This window comes from Chelonoidis abingdonii, chromosome 5, assembly GCF_003597395.2.
Source record: "Chelonoidis abingdonii isolate Lonesome George chromosome 5, CheloAbing_2.0, whole genome shotgun sequence".
NCBI lineage: Eukaryota > Metazoa > Chordata > Testudines > Testudinidae > Chelonoidis > Chelonoidis abingdonii.
In genome coordinates, this window is record NC_133773.1 from 100,483,630 (window position 1) to 100,500,086 (window position 16,457).

Here is a 16,457-nt window from a genome sequence, read left to right on the forward strand (position 1 = left end):
ACAAAACAATGTAAAACTTTACAGCCTACAAGTCCATTCAGTCCTACTTCTTGTTCAGCCAATTAAGAGAAACAAGTTTGTTGAAATTTATGGGAGATAATGCTGCCCACTTCTTAATGACAATATCACCTGAAAGTGAGAACAGGTGTTTGCATGGCACCATTGTAGCCAGCATCGCAAGAAATTTATATGTCAGATGCACTAAAGATTCATATAGCCAAAATAATATAAAGTGAACACTGTACACTTGGTATTCTGTGTTGTAATTGAAATTGATATATTTGAAAATGCAGAATAACATCCAAAAATATTTAATAAATTTCAATTGGTATTCTATTGTTTAACAGTGAAATTAATTGCAATTCATTTTTTAATCACAATTAATTTTTGTAGTTAATCGTGTGAGTTAACGGCGAAAACTTGACTGCCCTAGAAAAATGATTTTATAGTAACATTACTATATCACTGTATAGCAAAAATGTGATGAGTATTTCATAGTTTTAAAACTTTCAATAGAAATTTGCACTATAAAAATATTAGTTTTACACAAGCTTTCAGATCAGTGTAAAACTACAATTTACTTTCTAACCAATGAATGCATTTGTGATAGTCGGGGGACTTCCCAAGATTTGCCTATTTTGGGACATTTAATAATAAAGCAAATCCAAACAAGTGCAGTAGGTGAATTCATGTTCAAATCGCATTCAGTTGGGTATTTAGTACATCCTCAAATTAAAACACAACGCACTTTTCTCTTTTTACCTGTTGTGCATAAAATGCTGCCACAGGCTTCATACCCATGCGATAGGCCTCCTCTGCCTTTTTTAAGCATTCCTGTTTCTTTTCCTGGTGAAGGAAAGCCTCTGCTCTAAAGTCATCATACCCAGGGTACTCAATGTCTTGGAACACCATCTCATTCAGGACATCTTCAGCCTCCTTGGATTTTTTTGCCTGCGACAGGTAACATTTGCAATAAGGCCTGATCCAAATTCCATTGAAGTCCACTGCAAAACTCCCACTGATCTCACTAGAGCAGTATCGACCTCTAAGTGAGATTACTTGTGTCTGAAACATGGGCTATGTGATATTTATTCATTGCAGTATAGAAAATATAAACTTATCGCAGGAAAACAAGCTTGAGAGAAAAATATTAACACATTACAAGTAAAACTGTCATGTTTTACTGACAGATATGTGACAAATGAAAATATCCCCCCCCCATGTTTGTAGTCTCTGTTTGTCAGGCTAATTCATACATACAGGAGTTTAATTTTTTATTACTAAGAAATTGTACAAGCACAAGTAAGCAAATTCAATAAGGACAAAGGCAAAGTACTCCATTTAGGAAGGAACAATCAGTTGCACACATACAAAACGGGAAATGACTGACTAGGAAGGAGTACAGCAGAAAGGGATCTGGGGGTCATAGTGGATCACAAGCTGAATGAGTCAACAGTGTAACACTTTCAAAAAAAATGAACATCATTCTGGGATGTATTAGCAGGAGTGTTGTAAGCAAGACATGAGAAGTAATTCTTCTGCTCTACTCCACTCTGATTAGGCCTCAGCTGACGTATTGTGTCCAGTTCTGGGCGCCACATTTCAGGAAAGATGTGGAAAAATTGGAGAGAGTCCAGTGAACAGCAACAAAAATGATTAAAGGTCTAGAAAACATGAACTATGTTTAGTCTGGAAAAGAGAAGACTAAGGCCTGAGCTACACTAGCGGGGATGGGGGGAAGTCAACTAAGATACGCAACTTCAGCTACGCTATTTGCGTAGCTGATTTCAAAGTATCTTAGTTCGACTTACCTGGCCATTCTCAAGGAGGAGAGTCAACTGCCGCGGCTCCCCTGTTGACTCCGCTCACTCCTCCTGCTGAGGTGGAGTATGGGCGTCGATTAGCGGATCAATTTATCATGTTCAGATGAGACGCAATAAATTGATCCCCAATACATCAAACACTACCCGCCGATCCGGCAGGTAGTATAGACGTACCCTGAAAGGGGACGTGATAACAGTTTTCAAGTATGTAAAAGGTTGCTACAAGGAGGAGGAAGAAAAATTGTTTTTCTTAACCTCTGAGGATACGACAAGAAGCAATGGGCTTAAACTGCAGCAAGGGAGATTTAGGTTGGACATTAGCAAAAAATTCCAAACTGTCAAGGTGGTTAAGCACTGGAATAAATTGCCTAGGGAGGTTGCAGAATCTCCATCATTGGAGATTTTTAAGAGCAGGTTAGACAAACAGCTGTCAGGGGACCTCTCGAGGTCCCTTCCAGTTCTGTGATTCTATCTCTAAGAGGATGATGGAGCTAATTACATTAGCTGAGGAAATAGCAGTCCCTGCTTTCAATTAAACTGAAGGATGCTGCCTTGGTAATTCCAAAAAGATCTTTTAAATAAAGATCTTTTTGGATCTTTAAAATAAATACCTTTTAGAAAGGGGGAGGAGGGCAGCTGATCAAGTGCAAACTTTCCAATTCTAGACTGGATTTTTCGGATCGATTTTTCTGATTGATTGGAATGTTCTAAGCGCCCTTTTCCCTGCCCAATCTCAGTATTCATTCCATGAAGGAAGGGAGTGTGCATATGTGACTGAGAAAATTAGGCAAAACATCAAAACCGCTAAACTTCAGAAGAATAGAGCTTTATGGTTCAAGCTTGCTAAATTGTAAAAAGACAGGTTAGTAGTGCCATTCTAAAAATCTCAGTAGAACAGAGTGTTCTTTACTCAGTGCTTCACATTCTAGGAAGAAGCTAATGTCAAAAATATCCACATTCACTGTGACAAAAATGCAAACCACAAATGTTGCAGCAAAATGTGTACTATAACACTGATACAGGACTTCAGTATATATATTTGTAATTATGAAAAAAATTGGCTTGTACCTTTTTCTCTCGGTTCTTTATAGCACTACAGGAAGGCAGAGTGTCACTTTCCTGAGCAATCTCTTGAGCTACAACTGTTTTTACAGGGTCTGCCTCCAGGACACAGTTCAGAAATTGCTCGGTCTGTTCTAAGGAGTAGCTGTAGAGAGTCAATAAAATATCAGTAACTTTGCATATATATTGTCCCAATGCATATTAACAGCAGCTGCATTTGTTAAAATATATACAGTAGACCTTCATACAGCTACGGGAGTAAATGCTATCATAACAGTACTGGAGTTGTCACTTTTCTACTCACTAGTTCAGCAAAGTTCCTTGTACTACATCACCAGACTCAGATATTCATTGAATTGCATACTTGCCCTGGTGCTAACAGATGTACAAAGTGCTGTTTGACAGACAGTAATTAAAAGGGACAGACACTGCTAAGATCTGTAGAATCAAAACAGAACTTTATTATTTCTGTTTTCAAAGGTCATGGTATTCTTTGTGTGCATTTTAAACAGAAGTAAGTGCTTGTTAAGAAAAAAGAAATCATAGACAATAGTCCAGCACTCACGACCTACACTACAACAACAATCATGTGCATCAGTGTGGCTGAGAAAATAATTGTGAGAAGAAAACAGATTTCATTTTCAAGCTTCTGGGAATTTATAACCAATAAGAAGAAAAACTTTAAAAAATCATGAAGAATATATTGACATTGTACCTTTGAGCATTAAGCAAACCATGTAATACTGAGTCTTATTTTCAATCAGCCTTTGCTATATAGATTTATTGAATAAATTTTCTATCACAACTTTGGTAGTCCTCTATTTTTCATATTGTTCAATAGTCTGATAAGGGGGAGACAGTTTTAAATCAATGAGGTGTTGTGAAGAAGCCACGAAGGCAAGGATACCGAGGAAGGAGTTAGGAGGGCAACTTGTGAGGAAAGAAAGAAATGAAAACAAAGATGCTACAAAAGTGGATTTGTGTGGGCTTGAAAGGGAGGACAGGTTCCTTAAACTTAATGTAAAAGGTCAAGGGAAACCGATGGATGGATTCAGGGAGGCCTGTGAAATGGCCTGAGCAGTGGATGAGAATGACTATTTTAGCAGCAGCACTTTAGATGAACTAAAGGAAGTTACAGAGAAGTGAGAGAGGAGGTGGCTGCAACAGCAAAAGTGAATGATGACCAAGGTATGGACAAGTATTTGAGTTGATGAGACGGAGAAAAGAACAAATTTTAGAGATGCTGAAGAGAAATAACCTACAAATTTGATGACAGTCTAGATGTGTAGGGAGAACATGCAGGAACGAAGAAACCTGTGTGAAGAGAAAGATAGTGAGAATGGTCAAGGGTTATAGCAAGAGAAGGAGAAGGGAAGTTTTAGGAAGAATGAGAGACCTCAGTTTTCACAGTCTTGAGTTTCAAGTGGTAGCTGGACATCAAGGATAAGAAGCTGAAAGAATCAGATGCAAGAATGGATGGAAGGAGAGGTGACACTGCCACAACCTGCTTCATAGCTGCGGTGGTGAGGAGTAGAGAATTAGCAGCAGATGTTAGGCCACAGTAGATTTTCCCCCGGCTGAGTGCCATTCTCACTGATCATACTGTTCCCATTACTTGCCAATCTCTCCAAGTCAATTCTTAGGATGGCTACTCCTTGAGTTAGCAGAACCATTGATAGAAAGTGGCTCCAGTTAGTCAACATCATCCAAGGAATAGTAGTAGAGGGAAAGTGAGGGAATGAGAGACGAGTCTTCTCAAAGTAGTAAGACAAGATTAAAACAAGTGAAAACATGTATACATTTGAAAAAAAACAAATCTTTGCTGTTAAGGACCACAAAGTTTGGCCTTCAATTAAAGCTAAACTTATTTTTGTTATATTGGCTAGAACAGGAGTTCTCAAAATGGGGGTCAGGACCCCTCAGGGAGTCGCAAGGTTACTACATAGCGGGGGTTGTGAGCTGTCAGCCTCCACCCTAAACCCCACTTTGCCTCCAGCATTTATAATAGTGCTAAATATATAAAAAAGTGTTTTTAATTTATAAGGGGGGGCTCGCACTCAGATGCTTGCTCTGTGAAAGGGGTCACCAGTACAAAAGTTTGAGAATCACTGGGATAGAACCATTCTTTAACAAAGTATTAACTTTTTGGGCACTTAATTGTGACAGAATAACCATGTACTGTATGTTATTACTATGCAGCATTTTGCAAAGGAAATATTTAAAGATCTCTCACTTGTTGTCCTTGAAGATGTCCATTAAGAAGTTTTGGTTTATGGTTGGGAACATTTCAAAGAGTTGCTTCTCCTTCAAACTGGCAGCACAGTCCTTTCTAGCCATGGAAGGAACATGTTTCTAATCCAGAAAGTAAAGTAAGTGAAACGGTAAAATCATCATTAGAGGAATCAACATTAATAAAACTGATCCAATAATGTAACTAATTTGTTATTACCAAAAAAATGTATTCACTACCTTGGCACCTATCATGCTAAAGATTTTAATTACACATAAGCATCAGCCACACACTCTCATCTGGTGCACGGGCATATCATGCTGTGTGATACTGTACTGACACAGTCTGCAATCATCGGAAGTGACTAAGCTAGCTTTCTCTCAATTTAAACTGAGAGAAGGCAGATGGTAAGGTATTTTTCAAGAGGGCCTTAAATTTTAGAATTTGCTACCCTGCTGGTCTATAAGTGTCCAGATTCCTGAACATTCCAGGCATACTGCAAAGCCCATCTTTTTTCCCCTAGGCAATTGGGCAAGGAGCATACTGAGTGTTTGGGGTTGAGTTATGGTTGTTTTACTGATGATGGGAAATATTGGTTTTGTTTTGAGGCAGGTATGGGTTGTTTCAATGTATTGTGCATTCAAATTTCAGAAGTCACCTAAAGCAGTATCTCTCAGTGATTGGTCCATGGACCAGCACCAGTCCCTCAGATCTCCCTGCCATAGTTTGGGAAGGCAGCAGCTCAGTCCCTGGTATCAAAAAGGTTGAGAAACACTGACCTAGAGGACATGATATGACAGGTCCTTAATTATAAAACTGAAATAAATAAAGCTGACAATTCCAGTACTCATATAAAAAAAAGCGATCAAAACAAAATTGAGCCAGATTACACCAAGCTTAAATTAATCTGTGGACACAATAATTATCAGTAAGCCACATATAAGCATAAGGGAAAGAACCCACAATACTCTGCTTCAGAAATACAGGCTTATTCTATTTGAACTTCAGTGTCAACAGAACTAGGGACATTCTATTTTTAGGACAACTACATACAGGGCAACAGAATAACAAAGAAAGACATAACTGCACTCATCTGTCATTGCATCCATTGAAGGAGAGTAGCGCAGTTAGCTAGATCATTACAAGCTTCAAATTGAAAACAGGGGAAAACTAAATGGAAACTAAGAAAATGTAAAAGAAAAAAAACTTTAGGGAATAATAAGTGTGTGCCAAATTGAGAGAGAATTACATCTTCAATATCCTTTACATGTGTCAGCTCTCTGGAATGCTGTGGGTTCTTTTAAAAAGTATCACAAGCAATTAAGTCTCTTTTTGAACAAGCATGGCATGGTGCTAATTACAAATTTTTGCATGGCTGTCTCACAAAGAATGCATGAAGCTAATCTGATAAATACATTTTTAAAAGTAAACAACCAAAAATGCAGCTCAACTAAATGCAAATGCTAACCTGTACACCGAGATATAGCATGATCTGTTTGTGAAACAATTAAGATATTAAACTTTCAAATGACAGATTTATTTTAAACAGAATCATCAACTGGCTTTTATCTAGCACCTTAAGTAAACTCTAGCTATCAAACAACAATTAATAAAATTAATTAACATCTATCTCAGAAACTCAGCACTAGTCAGCCTGTACAAAGACAGGCAACTATAGAAGCAAAATATGGCTTCTAACCATACCAAACTGTGCAGAGGAGAAAACATCAGTGTGATACAACTTAGACATCCTAAAAAGTGGCAATATTCATACCAGGTCCTGTTTCTCCTGTAAGGCTATTTCTTCAGACATTATTTCTCTGAGTGATACTCTTTGAGTCTGTGCATTCCAGTGATCCATAAAAGGGAAAATTTCTGATGTTGCTAGATTTTCACTGTGTGTCTCTGTTGATGATCGAGAGGAACAGCCCATTTTCTTTCTCTGCAGTTTACTATCTGTGCTCTGAGATAAGATTGTATTCGGGTCATCCAGATCTAATTGGTCAAACAGTACAAAAGCAACAAAAATCTCAAGGTGACAAAATGAAAAAGTCTATGTATTTAATTAAAGCAAAGCCCGAAGTAATTAAAATACATTTCACCTTACTACATTTTCATTAATTTATTTATGAATAATCTAATTTTATTTAAGCAACTTATATTTTTAGCAAAAATAACATTACGTCGCCTACATTTTCCTCCTCACTCTCTCCTCACCAAAGTCTATTAAGCTTCATTTTTCTTCTAACTAGTAAAAAAGGAACACTCCAGATGGAATTTTTATATGCTGGAACCTAACTTACACCTGCAAATAGATAACTGCATATGACCATGTGTGGGATTTTTTTATACTCACAGTTACCTTTTTGTGTGTATATATATTTTGCATCCACAACTTATGAACAGATATTTAAGTATTTGGACATGTGTTTCTCTTGCAATGTTAATGGCACAGTTTAGCTATTAGGCAAAAACTTTAAGTCTAAGGATCAGATTGTGGCTTGAAGTCATAGCCCAGGTCGTAGGTGAGTGGAGAGGGTGTTTTTTGCAGAGGAAGAATTCCTCCTGGGGAGCTGAGGGACTGAATGCTTGATTAGCAGATCCACCACCATCTGAAAGAGGGTCACATGCATTACCCCCATGCTGGGCCTGTTCTAGTGACCAAGGTGAAAGGATGGGATGCTCACTAAGGCCATGGCCCCTCCCCCTTTCTTTTTGCAGAAGGGTAGCCCCACTTGTAGCACTAGCCTGGTTCAGTGTCTCTTTTACCCATGGAGATTGTATCAGGCCTTTGAACATCCATACAGACTCAGTCACAATCTCACCCTATGCATTTTGGTCCCAGGTAGACATGAGAAAAGCCAATCCTCACAGAGTGCTTTAATGCTATTGTTAAAGTCAGGGGTTTGTTTATTTTTACTACTACTGCTTCAGTTGTAAGATAATGGTGAGTACCATATCAAGTCCACTAAATGCAGGCTGAACTTAACAAAAGAAGCAGTCGATTTTCAACAATTCACAATTTTTTAACTAGTTTTAGTTTTCAAGAACTGAGCATTATTACAGTAATTTAAGGGAACAGTATACTGTACCTTGCATAAGCAGCTTATAATATTCATCTTCCATCCTTTGTCTCTTCTAAATATGAATATTAAAAAAAAATCACATCAGTGAACCACAGATATAGCTTTCCCCCTAATATTAACTTAACAAATGTTACTTTTCAGGTAAACAGGTTTCAAATTAAATTAAATTTTTAAACTTTTTATCTGAAAAAAATGTGTATATATCTAAGATAAGAAATACATTAAAAAGTAAAGTTTTGAAAATAATACTATTTTTCAAGTGACAGATCAAAGTACTGCTAAGATAACACATCAGAACTCATAATTAAATTAAAAAGATTAGACAAACCAAGAGAAGATTGTTCCAAAAAATCAGATGTAGTTTGAAGCACTGTTTCTTCTTACTCTGGCTGAATTTATGATGACATGAGACTCTAAGAGAACCTTTCTCAGTTAATATAAATATATTTGTTTTCTGTACATAAGTAATGTGCACTGAGACGTCCTCTTTAAGAATAAAATCAAGGCTTTTTAAGGTCAAATGTCATTGTTGGTGGATGGTTTTAAAATTCATGTTTAAACAATGGGCAATACATAACAACAGATTGGACATTAACTGATCTTTTTGTGAAAATTTGTGTGTTATGATCTTTTTCCCCCATAATGAATCTAATTTTTGCTATGGTATGCCTTACGGTGTGAAATTTATTCTTCCCTGAAATCCTCTTCATCTTATCCCTCCCAAAATCTGAAAAATGTCAATGACTTCCTCTTTCTCCCCTTCCCTCCAAAAATGTATTTTAGAAGCATGAGAGTGGGGCACTGATGCCCATTTTGAAATTATACTCCATAGTTTGTTTTTTACATTTGTATTTTAAGAGATTAGTATTGTACTGCCTTTGGGTTTTATTTGTTGCAGGGGCAGGCAATACTATATAACTAAAATAATGATTTCCTCTATGCTACATGTCCACTTACCCTATGTATTTTACACAGTATAGCTAATATTCTCACTGTTATAGTAAATATATAAATACCTTATATAAATATTTAGACAAATGCAGAAAGAGAAACAAATAGTTTGACAAAGCCCAAGTGTAACTTCTTATAAGAAAGAAGCCTACCAACCATAATAGATTCTTTCCATTTCTCATGAATCACTTTGGCCAGATTCAGATCTATATGAACCACATAATCCTCAACAGTTAGAGATCCTTATGGAAGAAAGAAAATATACTCATTAAAGCACTGTACAAAAATTAGTCCTATCAAGTATAGCACTGTGGCTTACCACTAATTATTTTGCATTTAGGGAATTTTACATAAAAATGTTCTGCCTGAAAACTGCAGTGACTTCCAAATTAAATAAAGATACTGAGTTCTGAGCCCTCACCCAACAGGATTCATAAACCAACACAATCTGGAAGGGGCAGGAGAGGGCAAGTTAATATTAATTGCATCTTGTTTAAACCTGACTATTGGAATGACTGGCTTTTTTATGCTCTTATAATTTTTAATGCATATTCTTCTTTTATATGTCCATCCTTGCATTTAACGTCTTTGCAATTAACTCTGAATCTTGTGACCAATTGTGATGCTGCATTTTTCCCTAATTTAATCTCTCTCCATGGATAATCATCCCTGAAGAATACATCAGGCATTAGTGTCCTCATTGTTCCCTGCATCATACTCAATTTAGAGAAGCATCCTCCCTAGGAAGCATAAAAGCCAAGAATTCTTTTCTACACTAGTCAGACAGCAAGAGTGACCATGGTAGCAGCATAATGTAATCTTTCCCCGGAACACCTAACTGATACTATTACACCTGTCATTGTCTCAAAAAGAAAAGGAGAGTGATTTAAAGCCTGCAAAGAAAGAGGCACAGGTCTGAGAAATATAGTAACACCCCGCTCCCCCTTTTTATCCCAACCTAAGAACAGGTCTTTTTTTTTTTTTTGCTCAAAGCCAAACCCATCAATAAATTATAGATTCAACAAGTTATATCAAGTAAACATTATGAAAAATAATTTCAAAGATTACTAAACCTCCTTTTGTTTTTTCAAACAAACTTCAATATCAATTAAACCTGTGTATTACCTGTATTACTATATGGGTCAGAAACCTGGACTCTCTTACAGGCAGACCTGGAGTGGCTAGAGGCATTCCATATGCACAGTCAGCACCAAACCCTGAGCATAAAAATGGTTTGATATTGTGCCAGATGCCACAATCTCATAAAGATCTGGCCTTTCTTCAGCCCCTCACTACATGCAAAAGTGGTGCTGCATGCTCTTCAGCATGTTGCCAGGATGGATACAAGTTCTCAAACTCTCCATCCCATGAAGGTCCTGACCCCACCTGGAACTGCCTGTGGGGCCACCCTACAGATTTGTGATTTGCAGGACTGAGCCAGATCTGGGAACTTCACCAAACAATGCCTGGCTGGCACAACAGTCCCCAGTGGACTTTGTGTGTTTGATGATTATTTTGTTTTTTCTTTCCATTTTCTCTTCATCTCTCTCCTTTTCATTCTATATCTTGATGTGTTTTCAGGTGGTTTTTCAGGTGGTTTTCAATGCGTTTTCTCTCAGACTAATTTTTCATTTTAAAAAATGTTTCATATTAGTCTCTCTCTCTCAAACTTTCTTTCATTTCTGATTTGGCATCGCCCTTCCCCATTTACTTGTTCCATCAAAGGTGTTCTCTCTCTCTCTCTCTCTCTCTCTCTTTTCCTTCTCCCAACCAATCAAAATTTTTCCTCATCATTATCTACCTCTCCACCCTTGGGAGACGGAAAGTAGGTTCTCCTCCAAGCCAGACAAGTGGAAATATTTTCTTGCAATACACTTCAAATGTATATGTGGGCAGAGACAAAAAATTGAAAAGAAATTATAGCTATCTTTGCTGCTATATTTTATGTAACATTCTGGTTCAGTTCAGTTTTTAAATGAACAAGAGCCTTTGAATAGCACCACAATATCATGAGGAATTCAAAGCAAGCATAATAAATAAATTAAAATGGCTTTTTTTTTAAAAAAAAGAACTACATTACATATATATTTGTATTAATTATTTTTCATGTCCTTACCTGAGTCAATGCCAACTGGCCCAAATATTTCTTTCAGTTGAAGGGCTAGTTCAGGAGGTAATGCCAATTCTAGGCAATTTATATTCATGGATCCCGAGGATAATGAAGCAGGGTTCAATATCTTGGTTCTATCTTCATCCATATTAGAAGGTTTGCTTTCTTCCCTATCGCCTCCAGTTGCTATCATATCATTCCCCTGAGTTTCTTTATAGGTTTCCAGTTCTTTTACATCACTTGCACAGTTCTTCAAAGGTGCTTGATCCATTTGCAGTAACGGACGAATCATATTATTTACTTTGGAACTCTCTAGATACGTTTCTGAGAGTTTACTGTCTATCTCCTTATTTAATTTGGATTTCAAAATGTTTGGAGCAGTGTTAAACACCTTATGTAAATTCTCAGGTAAACATAACCCCACATCAAGTTGTGACACCACTGGTTTTTCCTCTGTTTCATTAACAAGGCTCATCGCCTTTAAGTTTATTTTCTGTGTCTCTGAAACAGACTGCTTGATGATATCTGTTCCTGAACCTTCTGCCTGAGTTCTGGGAGCAATGTCCTTGGTATTTTTGAGTTTTACTGAAGCACCCGGTGGAAGTCTTGTTAGTGAGTCAGATATTTTAGCATCTGTTTCAAGTATGTCCGCAGTTTCACTCTCTGCATAACACACTGATAAATTGTTTTCTGAAAGTTGAGTGATACCATTAGTCCCAATTATTTGACTGGTTTGTTCAGAATTTTTAAGATTCTCTCCATAGTTTGTATTTGCCTTGAATTCAAGGTCTGTAGTAGCTGGCTCAGTTCCTGCCTCCTGCAAGAATTCAATGTCTTCGCCTTTACACAACTTTTCATCAGAATCCAATAGCAGGCCTGTGGCCCAGACAATGTCCTTGTTACATCTTTCATACAAGTCTTTCAATGCATCAAATGAAAAGGACCCAAACAGTTTACAAAGAACATTCAAATTTTCAGATTCATCAATGCTAGTAAGTTCACTTTCTTCCACATGTGTGCTTTTATCATACATAACTCTATAGGGTATTTTTTCTCGAGAACTTGAAGCAGCATCCATATCTTTTGGTCTGAATGCATCTAATCTGCCATGTAACACTTTGGTATTCTCGGAAATAATATTCTCAGAAATAATAATTTTCTTTTCTAATCTCCATAAGAGTGCAAAATCCTGTGGCTCAGTCTGTGAATACCTGCTTGGTTGTTTACAGATGTGTTTTTCAGCTTCCTTTTCCAGCAAATTAAGCATTGACAACTGTTCTTCTGGTTTGGAGAGGGCCATACTGCTGTTGGTAAATGTGAGGGCTAATTTATGATGCTTCCGTGTTCTTTTATTGTGTTGGGGCTTTTTCTCACTGATGTTTTCACTAGCTACTCTTTCAGGTTCTTGAAAATTTGATGTCACTGTGTCCTGTAGCTCTTCAGTGTTCACAGACGTTCCATGAAGCATATCCACTGTGTCAAGAACATTTTTGTGTATATCACATTTATTATTTCCAGCTTCATCAGATTCACTTAGACTTCTCTTTGATATTCTCCTTGATCTATGTTGCCTCTGCTGCAAAGAGCTCATAGCAGGCCAGTCTCCCATCATTTGCAATTCTGGGGTAATTTTATCTGAGCCAAGAACACAGAAAGAGTCAGAGACTAAATTTTCCTCCCCCTGTCTTTTTTCACCAGGTAGTACTTCCTGCTGAATATCTGTCAGGTCCACTTGTGACTTATGGGAATCAAGAAGATGCTGGCTGGTTGCTTTATCCTCTTTATCACGCTTCATCGAAAATTTATCTGTTCTTCTAGTCCTTTTAGTTCTCTGCCTGATTGTTTGTTCTACAGGCCAGTCACCCAGAAAGTTTAATAATTCTGGCCTCACTGATACATCCAAAGATGAACCATTTTGTTTCATAATGTTCCTTTCATGTGTTACTACTGGTTCTACTTCAGTTTCATTGTACTGATCTTTTTCAGTTTGAACTTCCAGAATCTTGTCACTATGTTCTTGAATATGTTCACAGGAACAGATATGCAAGTGTGTGGTTTCTACAGATTTCACCTCATTAGTTTTAGTAGTTTCTGTTTCAGTAATTCTATGTATTTCTTCTCTCTTTACAGTTTTTTGCCCCAAAGGCACTTCTTTTTCTTCATAATCTGATAAACTGATATCCACGCCACCTTGAATATTGCTATTCTCAGAAACGTGTTCTCTTAAATTATTTTCAATTTCCTCCTCTTCTTTTTGAAAATATTTATCTGTTAAGTTATTTTCTACTGCTGAAGATGTAGCAGATGCATGTTTCTCCTCTTCAGCTAATTCAGGAGGCTTCGAAGCTGAAGCAAAAAGTCTCTCTTCTTTCACATACGCATGTACCTCTTTTTGCCTATAAGACAAAGAATTAAACAGAAGAAGTTTAAAGAAAACTTAAAAGAAAAAAAAACAACAACAAGCCAACCCCACTTCCCCACAAACTTCTATTCTGGCTTGGCTACTAAATAAATTTAAATTAAAGCTCATAAGCTCTTTAAACCAGGGTCCCATATTTTAGTTTAGGATATTATACAATCATTGAACTGAGACATACATAAAATGTTCACACACGCCCAATCCATGAAATCTAGGAAGAGGAAAACAGGTTAAAAAAGAACTAGCTCAAAACTGAACACTCCCCACTAATAAAACAAAACATCACAGATATTTACTTGATAAGAGCCCTTCCTTGATTCCAAATAGACTAATGTAAAGAGAAAAATGTAATCCCTATCTCGCTTTACCCCAACTTGCAATTTCCAACAGGAGGACTAGCCTGCATGATATTCCCACCTTTGCAACATGTGATACAGCATGGCCAGAGGGCAGCATAAGAGTGTTAGCAGGGGGCCTTATTCCCTGCCAAGGGAGGAAGGTTTGCTTTAGATTAACTAAAACAGCTGTGGCCAGTTAGAGCACCTGACTCCAGTCAGAGCACCTGACTCCAGTCATGGGATATAAACCCCTGCTTCAGTCAGACAGGGGGTGGTAGTTGAAGGAGAAAGGTTGGATTGGAGCAGAGTGCAGATTGCAGAAGAGAAGAGTTTGTCCAGAGAGAAATAGAAGGTTTGGAGGAGTGCTGCGGTGGATTGGGAAGCCCAACAGAAACCCTAGGTAAGGGGCACCAGGCTTGTATAGAAGAGAGGCGAGAAGCCCTTCACAAGCTGACGGGTATGAGAGGGAAGTAACCCAGGGGAAGAAACCGCTAGTCAAGTGGTTCACCACAACCCCAGGGCCCCTGGGTTGGGACCTGGAGTAGAGGGCGGGCCCAGGTCCCTCCCTCTCCACTCCCCTCTTCCAAGGACACTAGGGGAATGATTAAGAACTGGTTCAGAGGCAAGCAATAGCGCCCTGAACCTACCCCAGAGAAGAGAAAGCGCGAGACCCAGAGAACAATACCGGCAATTTGCCACAAACAGATATAGTGACTATGTTAAAATGTCATGAGTTTCATAGCTTCCCCAAACTCAGATGTTCAATAAAAACTCTAGAAATTAACAGGCAAGGGTTTTAGCCAAGTCCGCATTGCCATATGATGTTTTACAATCCATTGTAATTCCATTTAATTTTCACAGCCAACCTGACTTTAACAGTACCCCCTAATGCATACAAAAATTTATGCAAAATGTCAAAATAATAAATAACTAGATTAAAATGAAATCCCGTTTATTATCACTCAACACAATTAATGTTAACAAGGTGGAAGGAATGCAAGACAAAACAGGGAAAGAACAGGCTAAATGTATTCAGGTTGGCAATGCCTGTTGAAACTCATATTGAGCATTTAAGGATCTTAAGGAACTAGCTGAAGCAATCTCCGAATAGTTATCTTCAAGAACTCCTGGAAGACATGTGAAGTCGCAGGCAACTGGAGAAGGGCAAACATAGTACTGTATCTATCTTTAAAAAGGGGAACAAATAGCACCCAAGGAATTATAGATAAGGTCACGTTTTAGTCACAGGTATTTTTAGTAAAAGTCATATATAGGTCACAAGCAGTAAAAAATTCATGGCCAGTGACCTGTCCATGACTTGTATTATATATCCCTGACTAAATCTTGGGTGCTGGGGGAAGGAGGAGGGGAAGGCAGTGGTGGCATGCAGCCTGGGACCTCTGCAGGTGCTAGGGAGAGGGAGCCGGGCAGCAGCAGGTAGCTGGGACCGCCACCGGTGCTGGGGAGGGGTGGCCAGGTGGAGGCATGTGGCCTGGGACCCCCGCCGGTGCTGTAGGGCCCGGAACCCCCACTGCTGCTTCTGCGGGGCAGGGGGGACGCAGCGGCCCGAGACTGTCCCAGCAGTGGCTGGTGCGGCAGGCTCAGACAGCCTTGGAGCCAGCCGCATCGGCTGCTGAAGAAGTCATGGAGGTTCCAGAAACTCACGGAATCCATGACTTCTGTGCAGGGCCGGCTCTAGTTTTGCTCCCTCAAGCAGCCAAAAAAAAAAAAAAAAAAGCCGCGATTGTGATCTGCAGCAATTCAGCGGGAGGTCCTTCGATCTGAGTGGGAGCGAGGGACCCTCCACTGAATTGTCGTCAAATACCTGGACGTGCGGCCTCTCTCCACAGTGGCCGCCCCAAGCACCTGCTTGCTTAGCTGGTGCCTGGAGCCAGCCCTGCTTCTGTGACAGACTTGCAGCCTTAATTATAGACCAGTCAGCCTAACTTCAACACCCGGAAAGATACTGAAAAAAATTATTCAACAATCAATTTGATAAGAACCCAGAGGATAATAGGGTTATAAGAAAATGCCAGCATGGATTTATCAAAAACAAATCATGCCAAAACTATCTAATTTCCTTCTTTGACAGGATTATTGGCCTAGTGAATAGGAGAAAATATTAGACATGATGTCTCTTATTTTAGTAAGGCTTTTGATACAGTCCCTCATGACATTCTCATAAGCAGGGATCTTTGTTTTCTGTGATAAATACAACAAAATTCTCTGATAAAAGAAAACATAAAAATCCAAGTTTTTCTGTGATTAAAATGAAATGCTGAACTTTAGTTTCCCTCTTCACAATATACTGTATATAGGTATCAACTGAACACACTATTTTATTAATATACAGTGGAACCCCACTTATCCATTCAAATTGGGGCTGCGGCTAGACTGGAAAATCAAAAATTCAGATAATGCGGAGAGCAGTAGGGCTG

General features: G+C 38.4%; 1 protein-coding gene across 6 annotated transcripts in view; it reads right to left on the reverse strand.

Annotated features, from left to right (window-relative positions):
• N4BP2 (NEDD4 binding protein 2) overlaps positions 1-16,457 on the reverse strand; it is a 72,392-nt gene that overhangs the window by 11,622 nt on the left and 44,313 nt on the right. For 4 of the 6 annotated variants that reach the window (XM_075066508.1, XM_032781907.2, XM_075066506.1 and 1 more), the window contains 8 exons: positions 11,269-13,658; positions 9,309-9,394; positions 8,208-8,253; positions 6,890-7,110; positions 6,584-6,607; positions 5,119-5,237; positions 2,892-3,030; positions 763-951 (listed from right to left, as the gene is read on the reverse strand). In XM_075066508.1, coding sequence (XP_074922609.1) covers positions 763-951; positions 2,892-3,030; positions 5,119-5,237; positions 6,584-6,607; positions 6,890-7,110; positions 8,208-8,253; positions 9,309-9,394; positions 11,269-13,658 — 3,214 coding nt within the window. The remainder of the gene's footprint in view (positions 1-762; positions 952-2,891; positions 3,031-5,118; positions 5,238-6,583; positions 6,608-6,889; positions 7,111-8,207; positions 8,254-9,308; positions 9,395-11,268; positions 13,659-16,457) is intronic. The other 2 variants (XM_032781908.2, XM_075066509.1) reach the window with 1 other exon arrangement.